General features: G+C 41.6%; 1 protein-coding gene across 5 annotated transcripts in view; it reads right to left on the bottom strand.

The window, feature by feature from the left end:
- The window catches only part of ATP8A2 (ATPase phospholipid transporting 8A2), a 347,387-nt gene that overhangs the window by 281,270 nt on the left and 38,337 nt on the right, over positions 1-27,780 (bottom strand). For 3 of the 5 annotated variants that reach the window (XR_005826448.1, XM_040584302.1, XM_040584303.1), the window contains exons 2-7: positions 24,085-24,229; positions 9,447-9,546; positions 8,770-8,868; positions 7,986-8,031; positions 2,706-2,746; positions 853-926 (exon numbers count right to left, since the gene is read on the bottom strand). Coding sequence is in view for 4 of the 5 variants with exons in the window: in XM_040584302.1 (XP_040440236.1) it covers positions 853-926; positions 2,706-2,746; positions 7,986-8,031; positions 8,770-8,868; positions 9,447-9,546; positions 24,085-24,229 (505 nt within the window). In the remaining variant the exon portion in view is untranslated. Of the gene's footprint in view, positions 1-852; positions 927-2,705; positions 2,747-7,985; positions 8,032-8,769; positions 8,869-9,446; positions 9,547-24,084; positions 24,230-24,367; positions 24,480-27,780 lie in introns of those variants that run through there. The other 2 variants (XM_040584304.1, XM_040584305.1) reach the window with 2 other exon arrangements.

The following is a 27,780-nucleotide window of genomic DNA, read 5'->3' as shown; positions in this document are numbered from 1 at the left end:
CCTCCAGTCACTGTTGAGGAGCGTGCAAACGGAAGGAAATCACGGAGAACAGCAAGGTGTCATAACATTTGGCTATTCAAAAAAAGCATGTCCAAGAACAGCAATTTGTGCTATTATCTCTTGTTTAAACCTTATCTAAATGGTCTGGATTTGGCCTTAAGTTGTTGAGCACATTATAGAACCTACATTGGCAGCCAAGTACCGCTCAAATGTTTTTAGGAACTAACAACCAAGCTTGGCTTGCCAGTATGTTGATACAGAGAAGTTGTCCCGTATTTCACAAACTAAAATGAGCAGGACTCAGTGTACTGTTGCTACCCAAGCTAGGTATGGGCCATACGTGCACTGTATCAAATACAAGGAGTAAACAAATGAAGCCCAAAAGCTCTTTTGCAGGCTAGTTATTAGATGCCAACTGGGCTAGCCTTTTAGTTTGAAAGGGAAATATTTCCTGAGGGACAGGAAAATATACTAGATAGTCAGTGGAATTAGTTGGAAGAAAATTTAAGCTTCCTTAATTAAATGGAGAAATTCTCAGAAGACCATAGAGCAGCTGACCACAGGAAGCTTTTGTAACAGACTTAAGCCTTCCAAACTCAGCGATACACTTAATGACTTACAGGTATATAATACTAAGAAGCCTTTAAGAAGCCTTCTTTAAGACGCTATCTACATTGATATGTGAATCATTGCCTCGTAAAGCACTGTTTTGACATTGCTGAAGTTTTATTTCAGATGTGGAGAAGAATTAATGCCATCTGATATCTGCTTTTATTACCATTAAATACAGAGTTTTGAGTCCTCTGCACCTCAGTTCATCAGACACATCATTTCCACACCCATTCAGGATACCTGGAAGATATAATGATCATGTCTGCTGGAAGATGTTGCCCATTGGTGACCTTCACAATATCTCCTACTGCTACCTGTTGAGTCAGGGGCAGGAGTACAGTAGCATGGAAAAGAAAAACAAAGAGTTCGCTTGTCTGGAATGTTAGTTCGTTATTTTCTTTCACCCAGTCAAAAGATCAGCATCATGCACAGAACAGCTACAGACAGTGCTTCTGAAAGTCAGAGTACTTTTCACTGCAAGTTTGGAAGTATCAAAGCCTTCCCTTTCCTGAATGCAAAGTAAACAAATCTCTGTAGAAAAAACTAGATACACTTTATCAGGAGGCGTGAACTTCTGCAACTTAGGTTTAGTTAAAATTACTTCTATAATCCTGCCATTACCCAAATTTGAGGGTTTTTTTTAAATCTTATTTAATGTACAGAAAGTTTTTTCCTATTAAAAGTTACCTTTAAACCTTACCCTCCTCAAGTTTCAAGAGTTTCTCCTATTCCTTCTCTACACTACTTACCTATGAAGTCATCACTATTCCTCTCCCTTAGCCCTCTCTTCAGATTCACTGCTCGTACTAGTCACTAGCAAGGAGTATCATCTCTACAGATAGACATTAACAGCCAGTTATTCCCTGACCTGTAGTCACTTAAGATGTGCAAAATCCTGACTTCTGAAATACTGAAGACCGAAGAGTTGCCAGCACCTTTAATGGGAGTCACACATGCATGGGAGTTATTCTAAAAAAGACCAATTACCACCCTCAAAACAGTAAGCCAGGCTTGCCTGATGAGTATGAGGCTGCTCAGCACCAATGCACTGGTGAGAGTCTGAAATGAGCTTTAAAATATCCCTAACACATTAATTCATAAAAATTTAAAACAGGTGGCATGTTTGAATAGGCAGACCCATTAGACTTACTCTGATCCCACTGAAAACAGTTTCCCTACTAATTTCAGCACAAGAAGAGACTGGAAGTCTGCCTTAAACAAGGTAGATATGTAGAACTGTTATTCCCCAACAATAAATGCAAGCCTAGGCAATACGCTGATGCAGGCCAATACAATAAATGATTAAGGGTCTAAGAAAACCAGATTCCAGGTTCAGCTTTGAATATCTCACAATTCAGTGTTCTCACCACAGAAAGGACACGGAACAGCATAAACATGCATCAGCATTACCCATCAGACTTTCTGGCATTCTCTGGTTTCTACTATAGTTTAATACTTCAGCCGAATTAGGTCTCATTTCCCGGAGATTTTAGAATTGTGTACTTTTTCCTCCTTTATTAAATAACAAAGCTAATTTTATCCTTTAAAAGGCATTAAAAGCCACAATTACATCAATACATCCTGAGGAATTTCAGCAAGTTCTAGAAATAAAGCTAAGAAGGTCCTGGCATGGGGCTTCAGAGAACAGGGGTCTCAAGTGCCTGAAGTAGCAGCAGGACTTGTGTTCCTTATTTGAGCAAACAGCTTACTTATTAACCTCAAAATCTAAGAACTTCTTAGCACAGGTAGCAAAATAAGTCGGTTAGACTTTCAGGGGAGCTACAGCATTGCAGTGAAAGTTACTCTTTTCTATGTGAACTAAATAAAAAAAAAAATACTGTTAACATCCTAGAGCATATTAACTGCCCAAGCAAAAACACAACAGTTCATTAGGATTTGACTGAAACACGGTACTAGGATTTCAAGATGGGTAGTCAGGTGCCTTGCTCAGGGCAGCTTTCACTATTTGCAACAGAAAGGATCCCTCCCACCTCAAGTCACAGGGAATTCTCACATTGCTAGGCCTCTGAATTTATTTTGAAAGAATGATTCTTGAAGACCTTCTACTCCCTCCCACCCCCAATTTTATTTACCTCTTTCCACATAATGTTCTGCCACATCCCATTTCTTAGAACTGGAAAAAAAAATGTATAAATTCTGATTAGAATAAACAACCAAAATTCAGACAAATCTCAAAACAACTAGAGTAGCAGTAGCAAGCATTGACCAGAACGGCAACTAACACTGATTTGAAGAATCTGTTAGCAATATTCCAGTGAGCAGAGGTTATCTTTATTCGGCAGCGCTGGGTGCATGGGGGATCACTCCACCAAAGTCATGCACCCCGAGGGAACCTTTCAGCCCCCTCTTTATACAAGTCACTCATGTCTGTTCATTAACCTTCTGGGAACTCATTAACATCTCACACCTGAACAATTAGCACATTGCATTCAAGGACCCAGCACATCTTCAAGTTAACAACATTTACATATCTTGTGCCTGGACAATGTCCTTGAGGAGTTGTCTCTGCGCAGACTCTATTCCTTAGCAATCATGTTTAAAGCCTGCATCTTCACCATGTTGCATGTACAACAGAAATCTAAGACAAAATGTCCTTTTAAAGATAACCAACCCAAGGACTTAGCAGTCTGTGCATCTGTCATGTTGCAATAAGGGTCCTTGAACATCTCCCGACTTTAACTAAACATAGGTGCATCATCCTTTAGGTAAGTGGTACAGCATTCACTATTCACACACAGCTCAGAAAAGCAGTTTTCAGAAGCTGGGACCACAGCTATAGGCATGTATATCTGGGAAAGTGAAAGATTCTGCCCCTAATATTTATCATTTTTATCAACTCCTTGGCAACAGCTGGTGACCCGATTTCTTCCTGGCATCATTGCACACTAACCTGCAGATGGGCAGTGCTGTTATTTGTTTGGGAAATGACCTTCCTTAAAATAAGGGCATTACTGGCCACTGCCAATCAGTATCTTCAGAACCATCTTCAGTATGTATGATTTAACCACAGAATTTTTATCTCACCTTTTTTCTTGCGTTTTATTATGTTTCTGACACATCAAACTTCACTACCATATCAATTACCTTAAGGCTGAGAGTTAATAGTCAAGCAGACTCAAAGTCCTACTGAAAAGCAAACGTCAGTTTTGGCAGAACAACAATCCTAAAAGCTGAATTTCACATTGAAATTAAAAAGAAAACAAGGTACAACTTACTGGTAGGCAGCAAGTTGCCCATTAGCCAGCAGCATGCCCTCGTGGCCAAGAAGGCCAGTGAGACCCTAGAGTGTATCAAGAGAAGCGTGGCCAGCAGGTGGAGGGAGGTTCTCCTACCCCTCTGCTCTGCCCTGGTGAGGCCACATCTGGAGTGCTGTGTCTGGTTCTGGGCTCCCCAGTTCAAGAGAGGTGGGGAACTACTGGAGAGGGCCCAGCAGAGGGCTACAAAGGCGATGAGGGGACTGGAGCATCTCTCTGATGAGGAAAGGCTGAGAGAGCTGGGCCTGTTCAGCCTGGAGAAGACAGCAAGGACCCTATTAATGTCTACCAATATCTTAAGGGCAGGTGCCAAGAGGATGGGGCCAGGCTCTTTCCATTAGTGCCAAGTGACAGGACAAGGGGCAACGGGCACAAATTGCACCATGTAAATATGAGGAAGAACCTCTTTACCTTGAGAGTGACAGAGCACTGGAAGAGGCTGCCGAGAGAGGCTGCGGAGTCTCCTTCTCTGGAGACATTCAAAACCTGCTTGGACATGACTCTGTGCAACCTGCTCTAGGAGAACCTGCTTTAGCAGGGGGTTGGACCAGATAATCTCCAGAGGTCACTTCAAGCCCTGACTATTCTGTGTACTGAAGCAGGCCTTGGCTTCTGTGGTGTCTGAGTCCCTATAGTGCTGTCTTAACATACTCATTGGTCACCTACTCTGGAACATGCTTTTCTACCCAAGTAGGTCCTCTAGATGCTTGTACACATACTTAATACTACCCTAGCCTAAAACGTAAGGTTCAAAGTTTATGCCAAATCATTGCGGAGTAGCCAGTCCAGGTCTAGGCACATCAAGTACACCTAAACAAGATCAAACCCTTGAATGAAAGCAGCTGTGGCCAGTTTTCAAATGTCTTCAGAAAGTGCAACAGCTGAAAGTGGAAGAGGCCAACTCTCTACTTGGAATATGATTTTCTCCTCAGTTCCACGCAACTCAGATATGGTTCATTTATTGAAAGCCATGCCAAATTCCCAAAAGACAGAATTCTACTGAATACAGCCTCAGCCACCCTACTCAGATTAGGCCACTCCACAGACAGGAATGCAGAATTTCTCAGACCAGATCAAACAAGAAACTCATCTTTTGATTCCTGTCCCCAGGCCCCAAACTTTGGAGCACTGAATCATGAGATTTAATATTACAGTGGATGAATCACAATCAAGTAAACTATTTAAGAAAAAATAGGTGGGTAGTAGCAGAAGTGCTGCTAATGATGTGTCTGAACTGCTGAGCTTCCATCCAAATAAGTATATGCATTTTAGGGGAAAAACAGTTTAGCTGCACCCCTTCCTTCCCTGTAAACTATGCTTGAACTGAGCTTTTCTTAGTTCAGAACTCCAGAGAAGGCCTGAACCCACGATGTCAAGTGAAAGAGTCACATACCTGCAGCCTTGGCTCAACACCCAAACCTCAGAGAGGTATTACAACACTTAGCATCTCCTATGCCTTGCTTTAAACACTTCCTGTTCCACCAGAAAAATATTTGGAGACATTTCAGCAAACAGTTCACATTGCTTTAAGTGAATTGTCTACAACACCAAGTTCATGGCACTTGAAGCTACAGAATATCTTCTTTGCATGTGAGCATTGAGCAATTTATATTGTACATGCTGAAGTTAACTTTACAATTAAAATGAGACAAATTACTGAAGCAACTTGTAACTCATAAGCCCAACATCTGAAGGAAGAGCTTCCATTCAGACACAAAACAGTTCATAAATTTTGGGGTTGCGATTTTGCACCTTCTGCTCTGCTTAACCCAGTTTTATAGGAGTACTCCAAAGGACAGAGGAAACTCTCTTCTCTAGAATATTATAGGAAGGTAAAAATGGTGAATTATTCATTGTCAAAACATATTTGGTTAAAGTAACAAAGAACAAGTACCTAAAAAGACTGCTCCTACTCAAAACACTGTTTCTATATAAACCTTTTATCTAAGAATTCCTAAGACTAAACCCAGTACATTGATACTCTAGATCTAGGACTTAATGCTGTCACTCACATCCAGGCACACAGGGCCATTTAATGTGCTGCTCCTGAAGGGCAAGCATTTCCCATCAGTCTTGTGCAACAATTTGCTAGCCCTGTGCTTGTTTTCTATTCAAGGGCATCCCATACAGTATTAAATGCTCATAGCTTACTCTATATTTTGACATTGAGAGGATCAATGCATCAGAACAGTTATTACTGAGCTCTCTGTAACTATGTGATATGCTGCTCAGAGGCTTCACTTGGGATTAAACTTAGTCTGCTTCCCAGCTTCAATGTCACCTCCACATATACCATGTGAAGCCATCGAAGACATGAAACACTATCTCAAAGCCTAACATGCTCCAGCTCCTAATGCAGATGTACAGGGCTCACCTCGAGCAGAACTTAGTTATGCTTCCTCCAAAAGTAATTTAATTCCTATGTACCACTCCGCAAAGCAAACCAGTGTTTTCGGTGGTAAACTTAATATAAGAAACATGCTTTGAAGATACACTACTGCTCCAAAAACCATGAAGATAAACGCAAAGCCTACACACATGCTACTGAAGCAAGCATCTGTTCATCGCAGGCAGAGTTCACAACACCACCAAGCAGCCAGTAGATGTCTACTGAGCAAGCTGGACTGCCATCTGTACTGACTGCATTGACTAGACCTCACTCACCTTTAAGAGCAACCTCAAGGCACACAGAGAATCTAAATCTAATTCATCTCAATCCCACCGTGAACTTAAATTAGCCTTTCATTCCCATAATACAAGTCCGAAGAGTAAGCCTCTTTAGCCTTCCTCATATTCCTCAAGTATCTTTTTGAAAATTATAGAGTATTCAAATGTAAAAAATAAAAGCTGAACTAAATTTTAAGTGCTAAGATCCACCCAGCTCCATAAAAAGACCTTGCTTTCTTGTAAGTTGTCTCTCCACAATTACTGTGATAAACTTCCTTCGAAGTGTTCGTTAGCACATGTTCTGTAACTACAAAGGAATCCGTGACCTTTGAAAGAGCAGTCTTTCATACTACCTACAACTAGGCCTGCTGTGCTACAGTTCACTGCTGATTTCTCTTGACTAATAAATAGTGCTCTTGCACTTGAAATACCTTCCCAGACCTCTTGTAGAGAAATAATTTTTAAGGACTAGTAAAGCAACACTTTTTGTGGTTCATTCATATGCAGTCTCAATGATCAACAACTTCTCAGGCACAAAGGAAAAAACTCACTGAAAATAGTCCAGCAAATATAATGCCTGTTAACTGAAGCACAGAGCTAGCAAGTTGTTTGGTTTCCCGTGTTCCTCTAAGTGTTTCTCTAGCTTTTTAACACTCAAGCTAAACATGTTTGCGAGGAAGGCACTCTACTCCAGAGGTCAAGTCCCTGTGTTTTCCATTTCACCTGCAGACCTCCACACAGGAGCAGCAGAGCAGTGTCCAGCACAGGAACATGGAGACCCTGTGACTGGAGGCCAGACTGATTACAGCACAGCCATCAGCAAACTCCTCAGTGCCTTCTGCAGAAGTTTTCAGTTAAGGGAGATCAAATGAAAATTATGTCTTCAGGTATTCAGTGCCAAGTGGTGTCAATAAATTAGGGATGCATGTAGGCATTCAGAGGAAATCAGCATTAAATTCTCTTTCAGTGACACTTCAGGAAAGCAAACCCACAGTGCTCCTGTGTTTTAAGGGCAGCAGCATTTACAGAGATTACTAAAGATTCCTTCGACACCAACTTTTAGTGTTTGAAGGGTTTTGGGGTTTCATTTTGGTTGTGGTGGTTTTGGGTTTTTTTTAGAATAGTTAGGATACAGTTTGGCAGGGAAGAAAATTGCTTGCTTTTCTTGGAGGAGCTGAGCATTGTGTAACTTTGGACAACCTTGAAATTGCAGGAAGTCTAATAATGCCCCCCGTGCCTCACCCTCAAGTATTCCACTATGTCCATCAGTCAAACATCTCAAAATCATAACACTAACTACCTAGTCTGAAAAGACACGCATTCCCCACCATCACGACTGTTATGTAATAGAATTGCTCCAAATTAAGTGTTCCAGTATGGTATTCACTATTTGCACTTTAAATATTTAGGTTAATGATTGTTCAGTCTTACCTATAGTTTTCTTTTTATTCACTGCACTGTCTGCCTTATGCCTTTTCTGCAAGGAAACAAAACATTTCATTACACTTCATTATAGCTTCCAAAACCATTAGAGCTAGGAACAGGACAAACTGCAAGATGAGACATGGGCTCATTTCTGCCTTTGTTTTTATTTTCTTTTTAAGAAGCCACACAGATCATCTAAATTCAGATGTTTTTTAAAAAATATAATGTAACCTCAAAGTGAGGCCCAAACCTGGATCAACTAAGTCTCCGAAAGGTTTTTTGGAAAAAAAAAAACCAAAAGGAACAATGAGGAACAGTGTATTTAGACGACAGCTGCACTATACATATATGCTGTTTGTTTAGACTGACTTTATTTTATTCATTAGAACTTTGTTAAGCAGGAAGACAACTACTATAAGCAGTATCCAAGCAAATTAGTGCAGATTTTCTCCAGATCCGTTTGCTCTATGCTGAAGTTGCTTCCCCCACCCTGCCACCTGGAAAACCAACTGAAAAGGCCATGTATGTGTCAAGAGTCCACAGTGTCTTTCCAAGCCTGGCCTTTCTAATAAAACCATGAATAAACACACTGTTTCCTTGTTCACCATCTATGATGAAAATCCTTGCTTTATTTTGGCATGCCACAGAAATTCTAGTCAAGTTCAGAGCTTTCAAATTCAAGAGGTTATTTTGTTGCTGCTCAGCAATGACTCAATAGACTTCAGAGATGCATAGCTTTGTGGCATTTTGTGGCACTGTCTTTAGCACAGCAACTCATAATCATACTCACATAATCTTCTATGATTTCTTTGATGCCAGCAACTGTTAAAATAAATAGCAATGGCACCAAGGTGGTATATCTTCCTGTTGGAGAGACATCTGGAATTTGCTGTGAACAGAAGAAGAAGATACACATTTTATATTTGTATTTATAATTAGTTTCTAGCTAATTTAGAACTTTATGCAAAGCTCTCAGAACACAGAGCTTTCTTATTTATGCCTGAACAACATGCTATTTCAGTGGGCAAACTACCCTAAGCTCTCAGTAGGTTTGAATAAACTACTACAATGAAGTCAGGAGATGAAATTGTTATACATACCTTTTATTCTATTTTTTCTCTCTTCAGAAGAGAAGCATTAAAATTATCAACTCACCTGGAAGCAGTGATAATCTGGACTATCTAAACAGTCGGCAGTTTCACAAGAAACCACACATTTTTCTCAGTATGGTTGATAGCTCATACTTCTGGGTTTTCTTAATAACAGCTTGATTTTACAGACTACATTGAAAAAGGCTGTAAGTTGCCTTCTAATTTCAATTACAAGGTACATATCTCATTAATTAAATTTAAAAAAGACTATCAAAACATGTCTAAGAATTTCTTTGCAGTTCAGCATAACAACTGCAACAACTTCTACTGCATTACAATTTAACTTTATAATCAAGGCAAACCAGTAAAACAATACCTGCAGTAAGGCAATGAAGAGGAAGAATGCATTTGCAGCTTTTCTTATCTGCTCATACAGGAATCGAGGTAGAAATGTAACCACACTGTACTTGGCTGTGCTGCAGGTTAGAAAAAATTTATTTTAGTACTGCATCAAATACCATACAGGGATTATGACCAACAAGTTTCAAGTAGGCTTCTACAAGCCAGTATTAGAAAACAGTTCAAAAAAACCACACAATAAAGGCATACATAGAATACAGAGAAATTAAGCTACCCATGTTATGAGGAAGAGCTTTACTAAACAAACGAGGTAAAAGACAGAACCAGAAGGCTGGCAGTCTCACTTGAATCCTGGTACCTTTATTACTAGATGAGCTATCAGATAATTTATTATCCACCCAAACTTCAGCACTGTGAACAGTCAACCTTTCACCTCAGTTCCAAGCACCTGATCAAGTGCTTACCCCTCATAAAACCACGGAATTTAAGCATTGGGAAAGACAGAGTTAAATATGGGAGAAATGAGAAAATCTGTAGTGTGATCTTTAAAATGCCCCATTTCCCATTTCAGAACCACCAAGTTCTCAGTTATAAATATACCTCCAGAAAAAGATGCACTTTTTCTGATTCATCTTTTCTGGCTATTTTTCTTTAGTTACATTACTATTTCTTCTGCCTTAAAACAAAAGTATACTGCACAATAATTTAAGTAATCTCTTGTCCTTTTCACATTTAACCCATGATGGGCATGAATACAACTTCATGTACAAACTGTCCAAGATGACAACATGATTTAGGTATTCATTTTTAAAGTTAAGTCACATGCTATCAAAATTTACTGAAACTAACCTGTAAGAGATTAAAACTCTTCATCTTGCAAAGTTCTTGCTCTCTGAACACATTAGTAACTACTCAGTTATCCTACATGCCTCTTTGAGATAATGCAAGTAAACTCATCATGCTGCAGAACCTGCCTGAGCTGTATCAGTGACCAAGTCTACCCAGCACCACACAGTGATGCATTATATGGGGGAAAAAATATTTTTAGAGTACCAAGAGCAACTCTGCCCTACTTCGCCCCTTGAATTAGCAAAGCACCTTCCCCCACTGTAAACTATCAGGCATCAGCAAGACTTGCAGTTTTAAGAACTAAGTGTTCAAAGCATTAGGTCAGGTGTCTTTCCCCCAGACACTGAATGTAGGCTCTGTGAGAGCCAGACAACCTGTGACAGGAGTTCTGCTTGTGTTTCAGGGAATCATTTTGTTTGTTTTTGAGTTTTTTGGGGGACAGTTGGGATTTTTTTTGGGGGGGGGGGGGGTGTTGCTGCTGTTTTGTTTGTTTTAAAATAGTCTTGTATTTCCGAGTAACTGCAAACCCTAGATAATCCTTTCAAGGAAGAAGAAAAATTATTTCCTGAAGCTCTAACAACTTAACTCCACAAACACAGGCAAGATGCTGTTTTACTGAAGTATCACATGTCCAGAGCACCTTTCCATTAAGCCTGGTTCTCCATGTGAAACATTTTTCCGATTCATTCCCACCAATAAGTCTTCCAGATCAACTGAAGCGCACGGCATAACTATTCCCAAATCGTGAAGGACTGGTATAATCAAATGTTTTATCTACGTGATCTGCTTCTCACAATTGACTGCTATGCATAGAAGTCCTACTACACCCTTGATCCACAGGTCACTTCAGTGGAGCTCTTTTATATTTATCTTTATATGTACAAGGCTAGATAACTGCATTCTCCCAGATCACTATTTGCTTTAACCATTTTGTTCTCCCTCTCATCTTCCCCATCCCCAGCTCTAAGCCGTCTAACGAGATATTGCTGTATATTCCGCAATGAACAGTAACAAGCTACAGCGTGGCACTATTTGTAATACAAAACTCTAGTTTAGACACTAGAACAGAATCACTGGGGCAAATTAAACGAAACAATCAATTAATAAACAATTAAGACCCGATCCTATCACCTAGTTTCCTCTTCAAGCAACTAAAAGGCCTAAAAGATTTGTTGCAAATCACTTCAACTGGATCTCTAAAGAAGGCAACATGACAGCACTACAGCCTATAGACATTCTGTTGCTACTGCTGCTCAGTAGAATCACATAGTCAAATACACAATGCGGTTATTTCACAGAAATCTCAGGTGGTCCGACTTTGACAGTTTCATTACACCAACTAAGCCAACTGAGTGAAAACAAGCATCCAGGTTTAAACCATGTAACATAGTACATTTTTTGTATAAATGAAGATGCTATTAATTTCTTCCAGCTCTAGGTACTTTACTGTTTTAAGCCATATTTGCTTGGTCTCATGTCTAACAACCTTCTTTTAATACAGAACATAATTAAACACACGTGTCTCCGAAGTACCTTATGACATAAAAAAATATGGGTTAATCAAATTAACTTGTAGGTCTAAGTTAACTCCCCAAGCAATATTAATTAAAAACCAAGCACTAAGACTTTTACATCAACACAGTGTTTCTGTGGATACAGAATTGATATGACCATATTCAAGCAAGAATTTGTCTGACTGGATTCAAAAAACATTCTACCATTTACCAACTCTACAGCTAACAAGTCCAAACAATACTCTAATGATTACGTTAATGCCAACACAACAAGGCTCTTTTGTATGAGCTTTATACATACTAAGTCACACTGTTTTGTTGGTTAAGTAACATGACAAATGCCTACAGAAAACAGGTACAGTCAAATTACAGGGGCACATTCAGCTGTTACCATGAAAAGCAGGGACAGTAATCACATGTACATATAAAAACAGGTGCATGTTATAATTAAAAAGAAAGCTTCTTATAAAAGCTAACTCATACTCCAAACTGGGCAGATGTACTCTATAAATTTGGCTCTGATGAACAGCTCTCTAAAGGACAAATACAACACCTACAAATAAAAAAAAAAAGGCTTTGTGCTCCCTCCCAACTGACAGATGCATGGTAAATGACTTCAGAATAATCAAAGCTCGGAAAGAAGTTAAAAGCCACAGGTGAACAAGTAGAAAACTCAGGCAGCTCACTCATAGCTCAAGTTTTATTCCTAAAAATTAGTATCTGATCAGGTTAGCCTTCTGACTAGCCCCTGTCAGAGCCATCTTATCTTCAAAGTGCCTGGTACTCAACTCCAAGAACAGGGTCTGCAGCTCAGAACCGGCTGTGGCAAAGGGAAAAATGGGAGCACATACAAAAAACAACAACTTTTTTCCTTAAGCAATAGCTGTTACCTATGCAAGCCTTACTTAACTACACAAATTTGATGTCTAAACAAGTGAGCAAACATTAGAAAAGATGTCACCTCTATACCTGCAACTTAATGTAAGTCATATTTCAAGTTACACCATCAAACCCTGTTTAACACATTAATTTGGATACACATCAGTTCAGCTGAAAGAGTCTGGCCCTACTGTTTCTAGGGCAATACAGAGATTTTTCTGAAAGCAACCACTGCATAATTTGAAAAAGTTAGTGTTATTCACGTATCTTAACTCACTACCGTGTTACTAAAGTAGCATGGATTAGTTATTTTGCTAACAGACAAATTAGAAGTAGCAAACAGTGCACTGAGAAACTCAGTAGTTTTCCAGTATAGTTCCTCCATTCATTCATGTGGAATTTTTGCATGACAACCCCCACAGCTACCATTTTCCCTGCTTCCCTAAAACTTTTCATTAAGTCAAGTTTTACTTCATTGCATCATCCTTGAAGAGGCAAAGGCTGCCAGCAAGAGACAGAAAGGTTACTTCACTAAGAATTCTGTGTGCTGGCAATGTGCAACTGGACACAGCTCTACATTTTCCCTGTCAGCCATCTAAAGTACTTCGACCCCTTCACTGAGAATTTAGACTGGCAACTGAGATGAACTTCATCTTCAGGCTAATCATAATAAACAAAACAGGACCTCCTTGAGACACATGGGGTGTCATTTCCAGGCGTGATAAATACAGTGTCCTTTCTTAGGCAGCGTTCACACACAGCTATCCATTTCACAGTTCATACATTTGAAAGACTCTCAAATCTAGGAGCTGAAGAATGAGTATTGTTTGATGTTCAGTTCACATTAAGTGTTAATAAGAAAGCCAGGCATGGACATATGAACCACAGCAGAGGGGTTGGGTAATTAAAGTGAATGTTAAGGACTTGAACTCTTCTCTCAAACAGGCCATTAACATGTACATTTACATTCTCTCCATTACCATGTACAAAAAGATCAGATGCCCTGTAACAGAGAAGGGAAAAAAAAAAAGTAAGGAAACCAAGACGATCTGCTTGAATTAAGGACTCTAATACTGTCTGCCACATAAGAGTGTGTGCACATTAAGGTCCTGCAGGCACGTGACCCTTCCTTTAATGGCAAGATTGGTATCGTCTTGAGAGGTTCTGCTGCGGCTCTCAAAACACAGCAGCTGCATGAACACAAGCTATCTCCAGACAGTCACCATCACTGTAGGACAACAGTAAGCTTTACATATATAAAGTGTTAACTATGTTAACACAAAAACCAACACGCAATTAATTATTACACTGGGTACAGAGATAGTTTATTCATAGGAACATCCCACCAACAAAGGTGCCAAGCACAATACTGGTTTCATTGTTAAAAAAAAATCCCAGTGTCACAAGGTTTTCAGCAGTTGCATGCTTATGACAACTAAAGACCATTACCTCCTTGCACATGTGGAAGACTATTTTAATCATGAAGCTCACTAAGACAACATAAAAATTTCTTCAGGGAATTTGTAAACATTATGAAGGTCTTATAAAGGAACAAGTACTTGTATACCTGTGCAATGACTATTGATAGGCTGGAAACTACGTCCTAAGCAGTGTTGGTTTGTTATAGCAGGCAGCAATTTCTGCCTGAACCAATGCAGCCCCCTATTTAATCAAAGAGCCTCAGCCTGTCAGATGACTCCTTGAGACTACAGCTGCTGCAGAGGAAAACTGCCAGTAAGGATTTCACTGCTCTGTATGTGGCCTGTATGTTTCCAGTGGCTAAGAAAAGGGTATGTGATGCTTAAATACTCTAGAACGTTTGAGTCAGACCCTGAGCTCAGGTCAGAATAGAAATTTAGAAGGAACACGACTTGTCTTGCACAGAATCAAGTGCAAGACTTGAATGCTACAAGATATTATTGCTTTAAGCTTTCCAGAGCAAGGCAAAGAGCCAAGAGCCATCCCATCAGCGTTTCAGTCTCTCAGCTCTGGAGCAACCACTGTCCATAGTCCAAGTGCCTGTTTTGTTTCCCTTTCCCTGCACTTCCCTACAGTTTCTCCATAATCATAATGTTATCTTACACATACAATGTTATCTATTGTCAAGGCAGGTTATAAGTGCATTTAAAGGACATTCTTCTGCCTAGTCACCAAGATATCCAACTCAAAGATTTCCCAGAGCTGCAGCAATAACGTAGCAGAAGGATAAATCTGTTGTCCTAAATTATCCACACAGACAATGAAACTTGCTGTGAGCATTCAAATATATTACAATTAATGCATTTGAACTTTGGCAGAAAACACTTCTAGCAGGTTCAAACTGCAGTGCCCAGTAACTTGTAAAAACTCTTATCAGTGGGACAGTTTTCATCGAGGACTTCACCACTTCCTCATGTTTCTTAGTGCAAGGATTCCTTCATTTATAGGATGGGCTCCCACCAAAAGCAACTCAAGGCACCACACTGCATGTTTGGAAGATTACTCCTTCCCCTTCTTTCTAACAGGAAAAACTGATCATGCTTTAGAATCTCAGAGCCCTCTTTTCTCAAGTCATATGATTTGGGGAGAAAAAGACTGTTTCATATAGATTTAAAAGACTCAGGACACATCAAGACAGCCTACTAACTACCCTGCAGGTCAAGTTCCATTAGAATTTTTCTGTGGGCCAGAATGGTTTGTCTGCTGTAATGACACACTGAAGCTCTTCTGAAGAAAAGTTTACTTCAAGTTATATTCAAGACCTTATATGTCACCAAATGAAAAAAGAAAGAAGTATGTAGCTGTCAGCTAGACAACCAGTCACTGAGGTTTAGAAGTGTTTTACACAAGGTGAAATCTAAATTAGTACAGACTTCTCAAATCTGTTCTTATATCATTATTTTATAACAATGCACATTATCAGTGTTCTATCCTTATCGTGGCTTAACCCCAGTCGGCAACCAAGCACCACGCAAAAAGGACTGCTGGAGCTACTCACTCACTCCCCCTCACCAAGAGGAATGTGGAAGAGAATCTGAAAGGAATGTAAAACTCAAAGGTTGAAATAAGAACAGTTTAATAGGTAAAGCAAAAGCCGTGCACACAAGCAAAGCAAAACAAGGAATTCATTCCCCACTTCCCATGGGCAGGCAGGTGTTCGGCCATCTCCAAGACAGCAGGGCTCCATCACATGGTTACTTGGGAAGAGAATTGCAAAACATGTCCTCCTCCTTCCACCAGTTTATACACTCAGCATGACATCCCATGGTATGGAATATCCCTTTGGCCAGTTCAGGTCACCTGTCCTGGCTGTGTCCCCTCCCAATTTCCTGTGCCCTCCAGACCTCTTGGGCAGGGCCCAAGGAACTGAAAAATCCTTGATTTAGTATAAGCATCACCCAGCAACAACTAAGAACATCAGTGACCTACAAACACTGTTCTCACATCAGAGCCAAAACACAGCACTGTACCAGCTACTAAGAAGAGAACTAACTATCCCAGCTGAAACCAGGACAGTCCTACACCAAAACCTAATGAAAAGACAAGGTGTTAAAGTGCAGTATTCTCTGATTACCATTGCTTCTGCTGGCAAGCTGTGTTACCTACCATCATGTACAAGTTGCATTTCAGGAATAAGATGTTCAGGCTGACAAACCCAGCTTGGCTAAGCGAGTTACCTCAGAAGCTGCATCAGCAACAAGTTTTATCTTCAAGTGCTTCAGTTTGGTTGTTATCTTTCTATAGACCATTGTTACGACAAAAGTACATGAGAAAGCATTATGAAGTATTGTCCACAGAAACATAACAGTCTCACTACCCTCTAGTCAGTAAGATTGACTCCTGACTGTGTAAGGATTTTTCACAATTTCTAACCTACATTTTCTTATGCCAAATTGCCCCACTTCTGCCATACATAGGAAGTGAAAGACCGCAAACATAGTGTAATTGATGTTGCCGGAGCAAGTATTACTTCCACTACAAAGACCTCCTACAGTAGTGCTCATGGCAGTCTTAACACAGAGCAGACATTAACACAACTGCTTACGCTCAGATTAACCTAAAAACAAGACCTCATGGTCACATTTAATAGAAGTGATAGCATTTCTGCTTCCAAATCCTGCACCCTGGAGGCCTTTCCATTTGTTCTCTATTCATGCAATCTCTACAGAAAGGGGAACAGACTCCTGGCTACTTTTCAGTAACAAATACATTCGACAAAGACTGTTTATAAACAGCACAAAGCTCTGTAGGCATGATATTGTTTCAGCATTCTCTGCTGTTGTCAGGTCATTGTTATAGAAACATGCCCTTGTTTTTCAGTAGCCCTGCTGGCAAGTACAACTCACAATAGATCTGACTGGAACAGTTAACCTAGAAATACTACTGTCTAATAAAGGAAGTTTAGTACAATATTTAGTTACTGTGCAAACCCAAAATAGGCTTCAAAATAAATACATAGCATTGATATGAAGATGGCTGAAAAAATACCAAAAAATGTCACCTAAGTTAGCACTCAGGCTCTTAGACAGCTAGCTAAGTTCAGCTTCAAAGCCATTATTTAATTCCAAGTGTCACTCAACTTCAGCAGCTATTGTTCTAGTGACAAGCAGGGGGATAGTAGAAGAAACTTATATTTACATTTCTCTCTCAACTGACCTAATATCTTCACTGTCCACAGAAAACAAATTGAAAGCAGTTATTACAGATCCTGAGCTTACTAAGGTCAACTTAAGACAATTTCTTACGCTAACCTTTCCTACAGGCCACCAGTAGTTGGACAGGTGAGGTCTGTAGCACTGAGCAGAAGGCCACACACACAACTCAACAGCAAGAGACATCAGAAAGTGTGACTTATTGTACATGCCACCTCTAAGTTCTGTAAAGACACCTGCTTTGATTCCAAACTACACAAAAAATCACCAAAAATATTTAGTCTCTTCCTGTTCACTTATTTCTCTGGACAGGGATCACCAACAGTGGACAAATAAGTAGAAATGCAGAGTCAGAAAGGAATACACACTACTGAATATAGGTCAATATTTATTCAACAAATATGGGGGAAAGTAGCTTTGTTTGCATGAAGTCAAACTGCATTTAAACATTGGCTCCAGTGTCCGATAGTGACTTGATCTAAAAAAAAAAACCAACCCACACACCACAACAGGAAAAAGATCCAGTCTAATTCCCCTGCTCTGTTGCTACTGGTGGTATATGAAACCCATCACTATTTAAAAAAAAAAAACAAACAAAAAAACACACACACACCTGCAGCACGCCAGAGAGCTCAGCATGCAACAAGTAGAAGGGCACTAGAACTCTCACATTGCTGGGTTTTTTTTATCCAAACCTTTTCACCTAGGCAAAACAACAATTTAACTGTCCAGGGGCTCTGGCTCTAGGCATAAGACCAAAGATGCAGCAACTTCAGATACATTGGCACAATCTGGAAACATATCAACACCAAACATACAATACCACTTACTTTCAGTGATTTTTAACACCTAAAATAATTCTTCTATAGCTGTAGCCAAGCCTTTTTCATTTTAATAGGTTACAGTATCAGCAACAGTGGCATTCTGTGGGAAAAAATCAGGTTTTGCTTATTTACAAGAAGTATGTAACATCTGAGTATTTCTTTTCAGTTAATAAGAGTATCTGCCTAGAACTGAAGAGAGTTAAAAGGATTAGTGTAATACATGATTAGACTTGCACCATCCAGAATATAATACTACATCCCTTCTTTGAAGAATTCCAAGTGCTTTTCTTCAGTCAGGCAAGTAATCTGCTCACATAATAAAAATACTTCCAAATGCAATACAAACACTAGTACAAGTGGCCACAGTGTCTGAACCCTACCAAAAATAAATAGAACACACGTAGGGGCAGTCTTACCTAAAGAGCAAAGGTACATTTAAGTACAAGAGGAATGTTGGTCTAAATTTGTTTACTACAGATAAATGCACCTGCATATAGCAGACTACCATTCACACTTGCAACTGCAGATCCTAGTGAACACTAGTTGGGATATTCATGTACAACAGTCAATAACTGGGTAGTGACACCAGCAACTCCTGTTTCAGCAGCAGGGACTCATTAAGTCCCAGTGAGAACCTCCCCACACATTCAAAAAGCATTAACACCTCTAAAACACAAGTGGCTTCTACAGTACCTGTTTACAAGCCAAGAAAGCAATGCCCTTTGCTTCATGTAATGCAACATACTTCTGAAATTAAAGTAGAATTCAGACTGTGACTACAATTTTGTCACCAGCAAGCATCCTGCAGACACTGATGGGACAGTCTGGGACTACAGATAAATAACAGCCTGTTTAACAAAGGACTTGAGGTACTACTGGAAGCCTCATTACAGTCTTCAGTGTTAATTCCTAGTGGTGGGGCTTCTGCCTTACAAAACAGTAAATCAGTTCTCACCAGTCTACTTGAGTTTTAAGATCCTGTACAGTTTTCAATTGGAACGCTGAAGGTTTTTTTGCTTATTATCTTTCTGCCTGTACAGAAGTCTCTGAACTAAGGATATCAAAACACAACTTTTGGGACCTCCCAAAAAAGTTGGGATCTTTTGGTAAATCAAGCCACCAAATTCTGTTCCAATTAGCAGCTTTTCAACAAGACTTCTGAATTCAAAATCAATTAAAAGCATACCGGTAGAATTTTGCCCTTCCTAACGCTGCTCTGGCCCAACCTCCCACTTAATCCACATACCAGAACTGAAGTTGGAGTCTTGATTCAGACTTGCACAAAGATGCAATAACAGTCATTTAATATAACGAGTATTATGTAGAGCAACAGTTACAACAGCAACTGCCACATACTTGGAAAATTTGGAGACAGTTACAAATGTCATTCAAATTATTTAGGTGCTTTGGTGTATCCTGGATCAAGAAACCAGAAGTTTCAACTACTTTTGCATTAACACATGAAACAACTAAGGGGCTCATATCACTTAACTAGTGATTTTTACCGCATGCACTGGAAGAAAGTTTCAGCATAGTGTTGCTATACATTCAGTATAAGCCACTAGTGTCAGAGTAGGTTCCTGTATTAATAAGAAACATCAAGGAATTTAATTCACACAAAACCAGTATCTGTAGAACATTCTCACTTTAAGCAAAGTAAGCCAGCTTTACCTGAGCATGTATTTGGAAAAGTGTTCATGCCATTAGTTTAGCTATCTCAGAAGTATCAACACAGCATTCAAACCCTATCATCACACCCCACCTATTTCCCTGTGTTTTTACAAGGGAATAGGCAAGTTTGGTTTGTAACTTATTGGGGGTTGACCTTGGCTGGATACCAGGTGCCCACCAAGCCACTGTACTACTCAGGGTAAGTAAGATTTTAAAAACCCTCACGGGTCAAGATAAATGCAGGTTAACAAAGCAAAAGCAAAGGCTGCGTGTAGAAGGAAAAAAAAAAAAGACTTATTATCTACTTCCCAACAGCAGGCAACATCCAGTAACTTCCTGGGAAGTAGGGATTCAGTACCTATAGTGGTTGCTCTGGAAAACATTAAGAATAACAAATGCCCACTCCACACTCCACCCCCTCCTCCTTTCTCTTAAGCTTTTATTGCTGAGCAGACCTCATATTGTACGGAATATTCCTTTGGTCATTTGGGTCAGCTGTCCTGGCTCTGCCCCCTGTCAAGATCTCGCCCACCCCCAGGATACTGGTGAGGGAGGGAATGTCAGAGAGAGACAGCCTCGATGCTGTGCAGCACTGCTCAGCAGCTGCCAAAACACTGGTGTGTTACCAGTGCCTTCCTAGCTACCAACACAAAGCACAGCACTATGAGGGCTGCTGTGGGGGAAAAGTTAACTTCATCTCAGCCAGACCCAATAAAAAATAAACAGTAAAACAAAAGCTTCCAAGTCACCTTCCTCACCATCCAGGTAATCACATGAACCTAACTTGGTAAAAAAGAGCTATGGCTTAAGCAATCAGGCAAACTCAGATAGCAAAAAAACACTTCTAAGTCAAAGCCACCAGACAAGCTGACATTTCTGCCAAACAGTTACTTTCACACTGTGCTGTCTGCTACATGATGAGTGTACAAACGACCATACTCACTCACACTGAATCAAGCCAACAGCAGAAGAGTTAGAGGTTAGAAACATTAATGATCCACTACCATTTTGCGTTTCACACCTGAACTAGAAGTAAAAGCCGGTGTTTTAAGGAAGTGCAAAGAAAGCCTTTTATCACAGTAAATTGGAAGAAAAGAGGGGGGGGGAAATGCTGGCTGGGGTCTCTGTAGAAGGCTGACTACTGCCTCACACCATCTGTAGCTGTAGACATCTTAAATTTACAATGGCTGTTAGTAGACCTCAGTCCCCAGATGCAGAATGCATCAGTAGTTCATAACTACTGCCTTTAGGTGGCAGAGAGCTGGGTACAGAGTGGCTGGAAGTTTTCAGGACCTAGACGATCCGTTTCTTACTGAACTTACAGTACAGAAACACTCATACTAAACAGACACATATTTAAGTTACATACCTTAAACAAGTCAAAACAGGTACTAATTAGTTTCAAAAAACACATGCTTATACCATAACAGCAGCTGGCTGCATTGGACAAACTAAAGATATTTTTTTTTTCCCCTTTTGTCATCCGTGTCCCCCCCCCATGTTTTGAAGTTTCTAAAATGCTTCAGCTGAAAATAAAACATGATTTAGCTTTTAATAAAAGGTCCAGAGTTACAAGGTTTTCAAACTGAACATAGTAGGGATCAAAATAGCTTCTAATGCAGATAGAGATATGTTCCTACAGAATCACTGCTGCTGCAGTATAATAATGAATAGTGACAGTCATATATACACATATGTAGAGGACCAAACTTAATCCAGCCTACAACACTAAGCTTTATAGCACTACACAAAAAAAATTTTACTCTACAAGTTCGCATAATCGCACTTATTTACACCAGAAAGCATGGGGAAAGAAGAAACAGTTCTTCCTTCTACAGTCTCACACTCTAAGCCTTTTTAAAGCACTAGTGCCATCCACTTAGCTTTTGCAGTAGCACTACACAAGCTTTAGAAGCAGTGTGAGGGAACGATCATCCATTTGGCTTCACCTGTCTAAAATCAGTAACATCAGTATTTACCAGTTTTTCCTTTTGCTCCCACAAACATGAGAATTCACTTTTAATAGTGCTCTCTCCCCAGAAAGTTAAAGCTCAGAATGCTCAGAACATCTTAAAAACCCATACCACTGACCTACCTTCCCCCATTCTCTGTATCCCCATTTCTTGCTGTAATCTGCTTCATTTTGAGCAAGGTATTCCATGCTACCCTTCAATTTATAAAAAATACTATGAACATTCAGATTCCCACTGTTGTTTGGAGAATCCTTGAGGACTGTCAAGAAGGTGACAGAGAGAGATCACATGATTTACCATCTGCTTTGTTATCTCCTTCAGTTTCATTTTCCATATGCCCTTACATACAGGTGTTTACCCACTTACACACAGGTGTTTACCCACTTACACAGTGCCTTTCACTGTGGTACACTGATGCTTCCTATGTACACAATATATCTTCAAATCCAATGGCACTCAAATCCAGAAGCTGAACACAGTAAGGAAGTCCAAGAGCAATACAGAACTGCATTTCCTCACGAGAAATTCCAGTATATGTCAGCAAGTGAGTAAATAAAACCACCAGTCATAACTCCACACAAGGTACCCTTGCAATATTACAAGCTCAAGTCATCTTTGCCTTCATTCCCACTAGGCTGAGGGAAGAAGGCTAATCCAGAAGAGGGACAGATTAGAGCCAAAGTCTGTCACCCTTTCAAAAAGTCAGAGATGAAAGCCTTCTTAGTAAGCAGCAGCAAGTTATTATAAAGTGAACTTAATTTCAAGGTAACACTAAAGAGCTAAGATCCTTATTCACGTAATGCAAACATTCTACTCTCCACTATAGTGCCTGCATTTTTTCCAGTCCCTCATACACTAATATTCCTTATGGGTCAAGTTGCCCTTGTCAGGAGGCAAAGCTACAAAAAGCTACAGAAAAAACTTTTACAGCTACCAGGGGATGGCTTCCAGACAGCAAGTTGGACACAACAGCTCTCAGATGTTGGTAATAGCACTATTGAGAACAAGGTATTGGTAGCAGAGTCATGCACTGCTTTTTCATAACATTAAGCCAGATCAGAACAAAATCCCTTCAGAAGAATCGAAGGTACAGATTCTGCTAACCCTCCATTCCATGCTTTCTCTTTCTGTGAAGCAGGAAAAGCACAGTAGTCTATCCACAGAACACAAACAATTCATAATTAGTCAAGGAAAAATGAAGTGAGAAAACATCCAGTGCTGCTGCCCACATAAAAAAACAAGACACTAAGGATATCTGACACATGAACAGCTCCTAAACCATAAACCTCCCCAGACTAGTATGTAATAAGCCAAAGCTGAAGACAAAATCCTGTATAAGTAAGTTGCTGCACTATCCAGAACACCAACATCCTTCCAGAGGATGTTCTTAGAATTGCCCTTGATAATCCACACAATAAACCAGCTAATGGAAATCATTTCAGCAGGATATAAAATTCCCCTTTTCATAAAGGCACTCATTGTGTGAGCTGCTCTTTGAACAATAACCCAAACATCTGCAGTACCAAACAGAAGCCTGCTAAATAGCACTCTTCCTTAGTCATGACAGGAGTCATCTGTTCACCTAGCTAACCCCAGGCGAGTGTGGCAAGCACCACCACAACTTGCTTATGTTAAGCATCCTCATACTCCATGTTTCAAACTGCAATAACACGGCATTAATCACGCCGATAAAAGTCTTAAACACACACCCCTACAACGACAGGCTCCAAATGCCGAAGAAAATTCCTTCTGGTCTTCTACTAAAAAAATGCAAGTGGCCCATAGCCTTGTATGCATGGGGATGCAGTTTTGTAAACTCTATAGTTCTTCTTGCCCTGTTAGAATGACTTTTTCTTTTCTCCCTTCCCATTCCATTCTTTCTTCATGTCTGTTCTTCTTACAACTGGATGCTACTTTTTAAGAGAGCGCTCCATGGAGTCTACGCATGTGATGTGGATACAATCTACCATTACACTTTCACGGGTTAGCCCAGGAGTACTAGATTAAGTCCTGTTACTCCCAGGTTCAGTGGCCCTGCTGAGGCCATGCCCTTTTGGTGCACCTCACCTGTGAAACTCAACAAGCTCCCTGCCCTCCGTGCTGTTGATGGAAGCAGCTTAGCCCCTGCTGTTGCTGCCGCTGGGTGCCCCCTCCCCACCTCTCCTCCCACCCCGTACCGCCAGCCAGACCCCGGGCCCACCGCAGCCGCCAGCCGGCCCCGGCCGGGGGCGGGCGGCAGGAGCGGGACCGAAGCCCTGCCTGCCCGCGGCTGCGGCCGGCACCGGCGAGGGGACAGCGGGGGCTGCTCCCTACCTGACCCAGTTGTCGCGGAACTTGCTCTGCTGGGGCTGGTTCAAGTAAATGGTGCGGGCTGGTGCCTCGTCCAGATCCGCCGAGGACGTGGCTCCGGACATCTCATCATCCGCCTTCTTGTAGCCCGAGGGGGAACAGACAGGCCCTGCGGGGAGAGCGCAGAGGGCAGCCGGTCAGCGAGGGGCCGCACCGCCGCGGCCGGGCCGGCAGCTCCCGCCGCGCCGCGGGGAAGGGCCGGGGGCGGGCGGCGAGCGGCGGCTGCGAAGGCAGCCCCAGCGCTTACCTCAGCGGAGGCCCGTAAATAACGGATGGCCGGGGAGGGGCGGCGGGGCCCGCCCGGAGCCAGCTGACGGCGGGGACAGCGCCAGGTCCCGCGCCCCCAGCCCCGCCCCCGGGTCGCGAGGAGGGGCGCAGGCCCCGCCCCCGGCGCGCCCGCCCGTGCCCGGCCAGCCCCGCGCCGCCCCGCGGGGTGAAGGCGGGCGGGCAGCGGCGCCCCCGCAGCTCCCCGGTGCTGACCGCCCGGCCCGGCCCTGCCAGCAGCCCCACGCGTCCCCGCCCGGGCCCCCGCAGCACGGCCAGCGCCAGCCGCGCCTGCCTGTGGCCGTGACCCGCGGGCATTCCGCACGGCGCGGCCGCGGCGGGGCTGGCCGCAGGGCGGCTGCTCCCCAGGACTCCGCGTTAGACTGGGAAGGCCGTTTCGGACTGAAAAGCACAAGCGACTTCTTGCTCTACACCTACAGCTGCAAAGCTGAAGCCTGCGACTGTGAGTTTCAGCTCCAGCTGGTCTGGAGTGAGTCGAGTCCTATGAAGCACCGTTTAGCTTTGCATTACCAAAATACAAGGGAAAGGCGCTGGCCATTTCATCCTGCCAAGCCTCCAAAACACTACCGAAGCTGTCCCAGAGATGTATTGCTTTCCCCTTCCATTCTGAGCCATGGAAACGCTGTACGTATCTTCAGCTGTAAACATATTTGTAAAACGAGCCATAGATTCACAAGCTGGCACAGGTGGCTTAGAACAAGAGAACTCATTCCCTAACAGTCTAGTAAAGGTGTTATTTTAGGGTTATCTGCAAAGTCCATCCAAAGATAACACCGAGAAGCAATTGCTGTACAGCCACATCCAGCAGCCATTTCTGACTGCTGTACAAAGCCAAGAGGACGCTACAACCCACTGCGATCCAACCAGACAGCAGCTAAAATGGACTCGTTCAACACACACAGGGCAGCCCCTGAAATCACATCCTTTCTAACTACAGCTTGAGGGGAAAACTGCAGCCCTAACAAGTATTCACTACGTTAAGGTTGTAAGTTTTCACGCGTTACCACTCCTTGTGTTTTTTTTGAGTAGAATATTGCTCTAAGCTAGCATCCTGCTCCCATCCCAGACTTTCCCGGTGACCGATTCTTTATTGCCAGGGCAAACGGGCTCTGCACGCTCCAGCCGTTAGCCACTGGAGGGCAGCATATCCCACTGTTACATCCCCTACAGCACACAGACCCGGCAGGGCTAGCAGCCGGCCAATAAAGCCAGTGTCATGAACAAACCAATGTGCTTTCGGCAGCACTGTCTCTTGCCCAAGGCTAGTGTTGCACATCGTGAAACCGTACTTTGGAGACGTTAAGCTGAACCTCTAAGTGTGAGGTAATGAATTGATTTTCTTTCATTTCAGTTGACACTAATTCAGACAGTAAGAATACGCCAACTGGCTATATTTGTTAAAAAGGACATAAATTTAGCAAGTCAGATAACTGAGACTATACATTATGCAAGACTATGCCATTATAATACTATATTAGGCTACTCAGCCTGCAGCTTGCCACAACACAGAGGACCATTCAACCTTGCTGAGTGGGTATTTTCCCCTTTAGAAAGGGAGAGCTAGGAGTGCTACGGGACATTCACTGTTCTTTCCCATTGATTTCATGTTGTGTAACTGCACAGAAGATCAAACAACAGTACTCTTAAGAGCATTAAGTGCAAGGAAGCAGCTTTCATCTGTTTTCCTAGTCAAGCTCCGGAACACAAGTGCAATTATTCTAGAACAAACATACTGTAAAAACTGTTGTGTTATCAAAGACCTCATTTGTTTCACTTTTTCATTGCTCTGATGCTCACAATCCTCCTGCTAACTAGTTCTCTTCACTGCAAAGTATCACGAAGCTGTGCCGCAACTTCAGCAGCTGTACTGACTCAGTTAATCCTTAAAGTTCAGAGATACTTAGGTTTACTTAGTGCGCTACGCTCTTGACTGCTCTCTCCAAGATAGGTGCCCCAAGGACAATAACATTTGCCTTATTCTTTGGATGCACTGAAATACTTTCCAAGCAGATTGTCAATGTGTAGAAGCAACTGTACTGAAAAAGTTTTCATTTTTAAAATGGCTCTAGTCTGATGCTTGAACTCTTAGTGGGATAAACCTCATTTTGGAAGATAATCCAATAATCCTGCCTATCAGGAATGCCTTCCACCTCCCTCCCCTGTTACTAAGCAGATCATACCCAGAAGCCTGCAGACACAGTGACCTATGCTACTGGCTGTAGGTGCTCTCCTTCCCTGCTTTTCAAAAGGTTAAGGAGCCCTGAGCTGCTCCTGATGGGCAGCAGTCCCAGAGGTCCCACCCTCAGAAGGCACCCACCTCAAGGAGACCCAACCACATGCAGACCATCACTTCACTACGTGACAGCAACTTCACCTCTGCTGTTTGTTTCAGAAAGGCTATGGATAAATACAGCACAGATCTGACCACCTCCAGGAGTGGTGGAACTTACAACTGAAGTCTGAGCAGCTCTTACTCAGTAGTGTTTACTTCTCTGTACCCAGAGGAATCCAATTGCTTGACTTCACTTCAGGGCATGCCAACTTTTCACTCTGGGAGCATTTCTCTCCCGCAAGACCTGCATCTTCTCCGTTACTTGCCCAAGGACCTGCAATACAGCTACACAATTTATTTTGGAAAAAAACTATGCTTCAAGAAACATATTAATACTAGACCATTGTACCTCAGACTGTTCATTTAGTATGCTCAGCTACTTTGGATCTTCCAACTACATTGATCTTAAGTCTATATATCACACAACTGTAGAATTGTTTAGGTTAGAAAAGACCTTTAAAATCATCAAGTTCAACCATTAACCTAGCACCACCAAGTGCTTCACATCTGGCTTCAAGTCTGAGACATGAGACACCTGCAGCAGAAGTCTAATACTGTTTCCCACTGTGCTTTACAAGTTCCATGAATTCACCTTGAATTATAAACTCCCTTTTAAAGCCCATTCATTTCCTAAAGGGTTTTACTTCACACTATTTCACAAGTTTATTTTCAAAAAATAAAAAAGATGGGATTAAAGCTTGACAAAAATGAAGAGATTTTATAGGTTTCTCTCATCGTTTAGAGAAACCAGGCTTGATGCCATGACTAATTCACATGCCATTGCTTACCAATGAATTATAATTTCATACTCTTACTTCACTGGGCCTGCAAAGATGGCATCTTCCATGTGTATCTGCCTCCTTAGTATCTGCTCAGTAATAAACATAGCTTCTATATGATTGAGTAAATAAAGTGTTGTGAATTCTGTAGTGTTTTTGAAGATGAGTCACTTGTGACTTCTGACCATTGGCAAGCATCCTAAGATAACTCTTACTGAGATTGAATCACTTTTCTCTTAAGCAGATTAGCCACCTAGTTACTAC

The sequence above is a fragment of the Falco naumanni genome, chromosome 2 (assembly GCF_017639655.2).
Source record: "Falco naumanni isolate bFalNau1 chromosome 2, bFalNau1.pat, whole genome shotgun sequence".
NCBI classification, from domain to species: Eukaryota; Metazoa; Chordata; class Aves; order Falconiformes; family Falconidae; genus Falco; species Falco naumanni.
The sequence above is the reverse complement of the archived record's forward strand: the minus strand, read 5'-3'. Positions and strand labels throughout refer to the sequence as shown.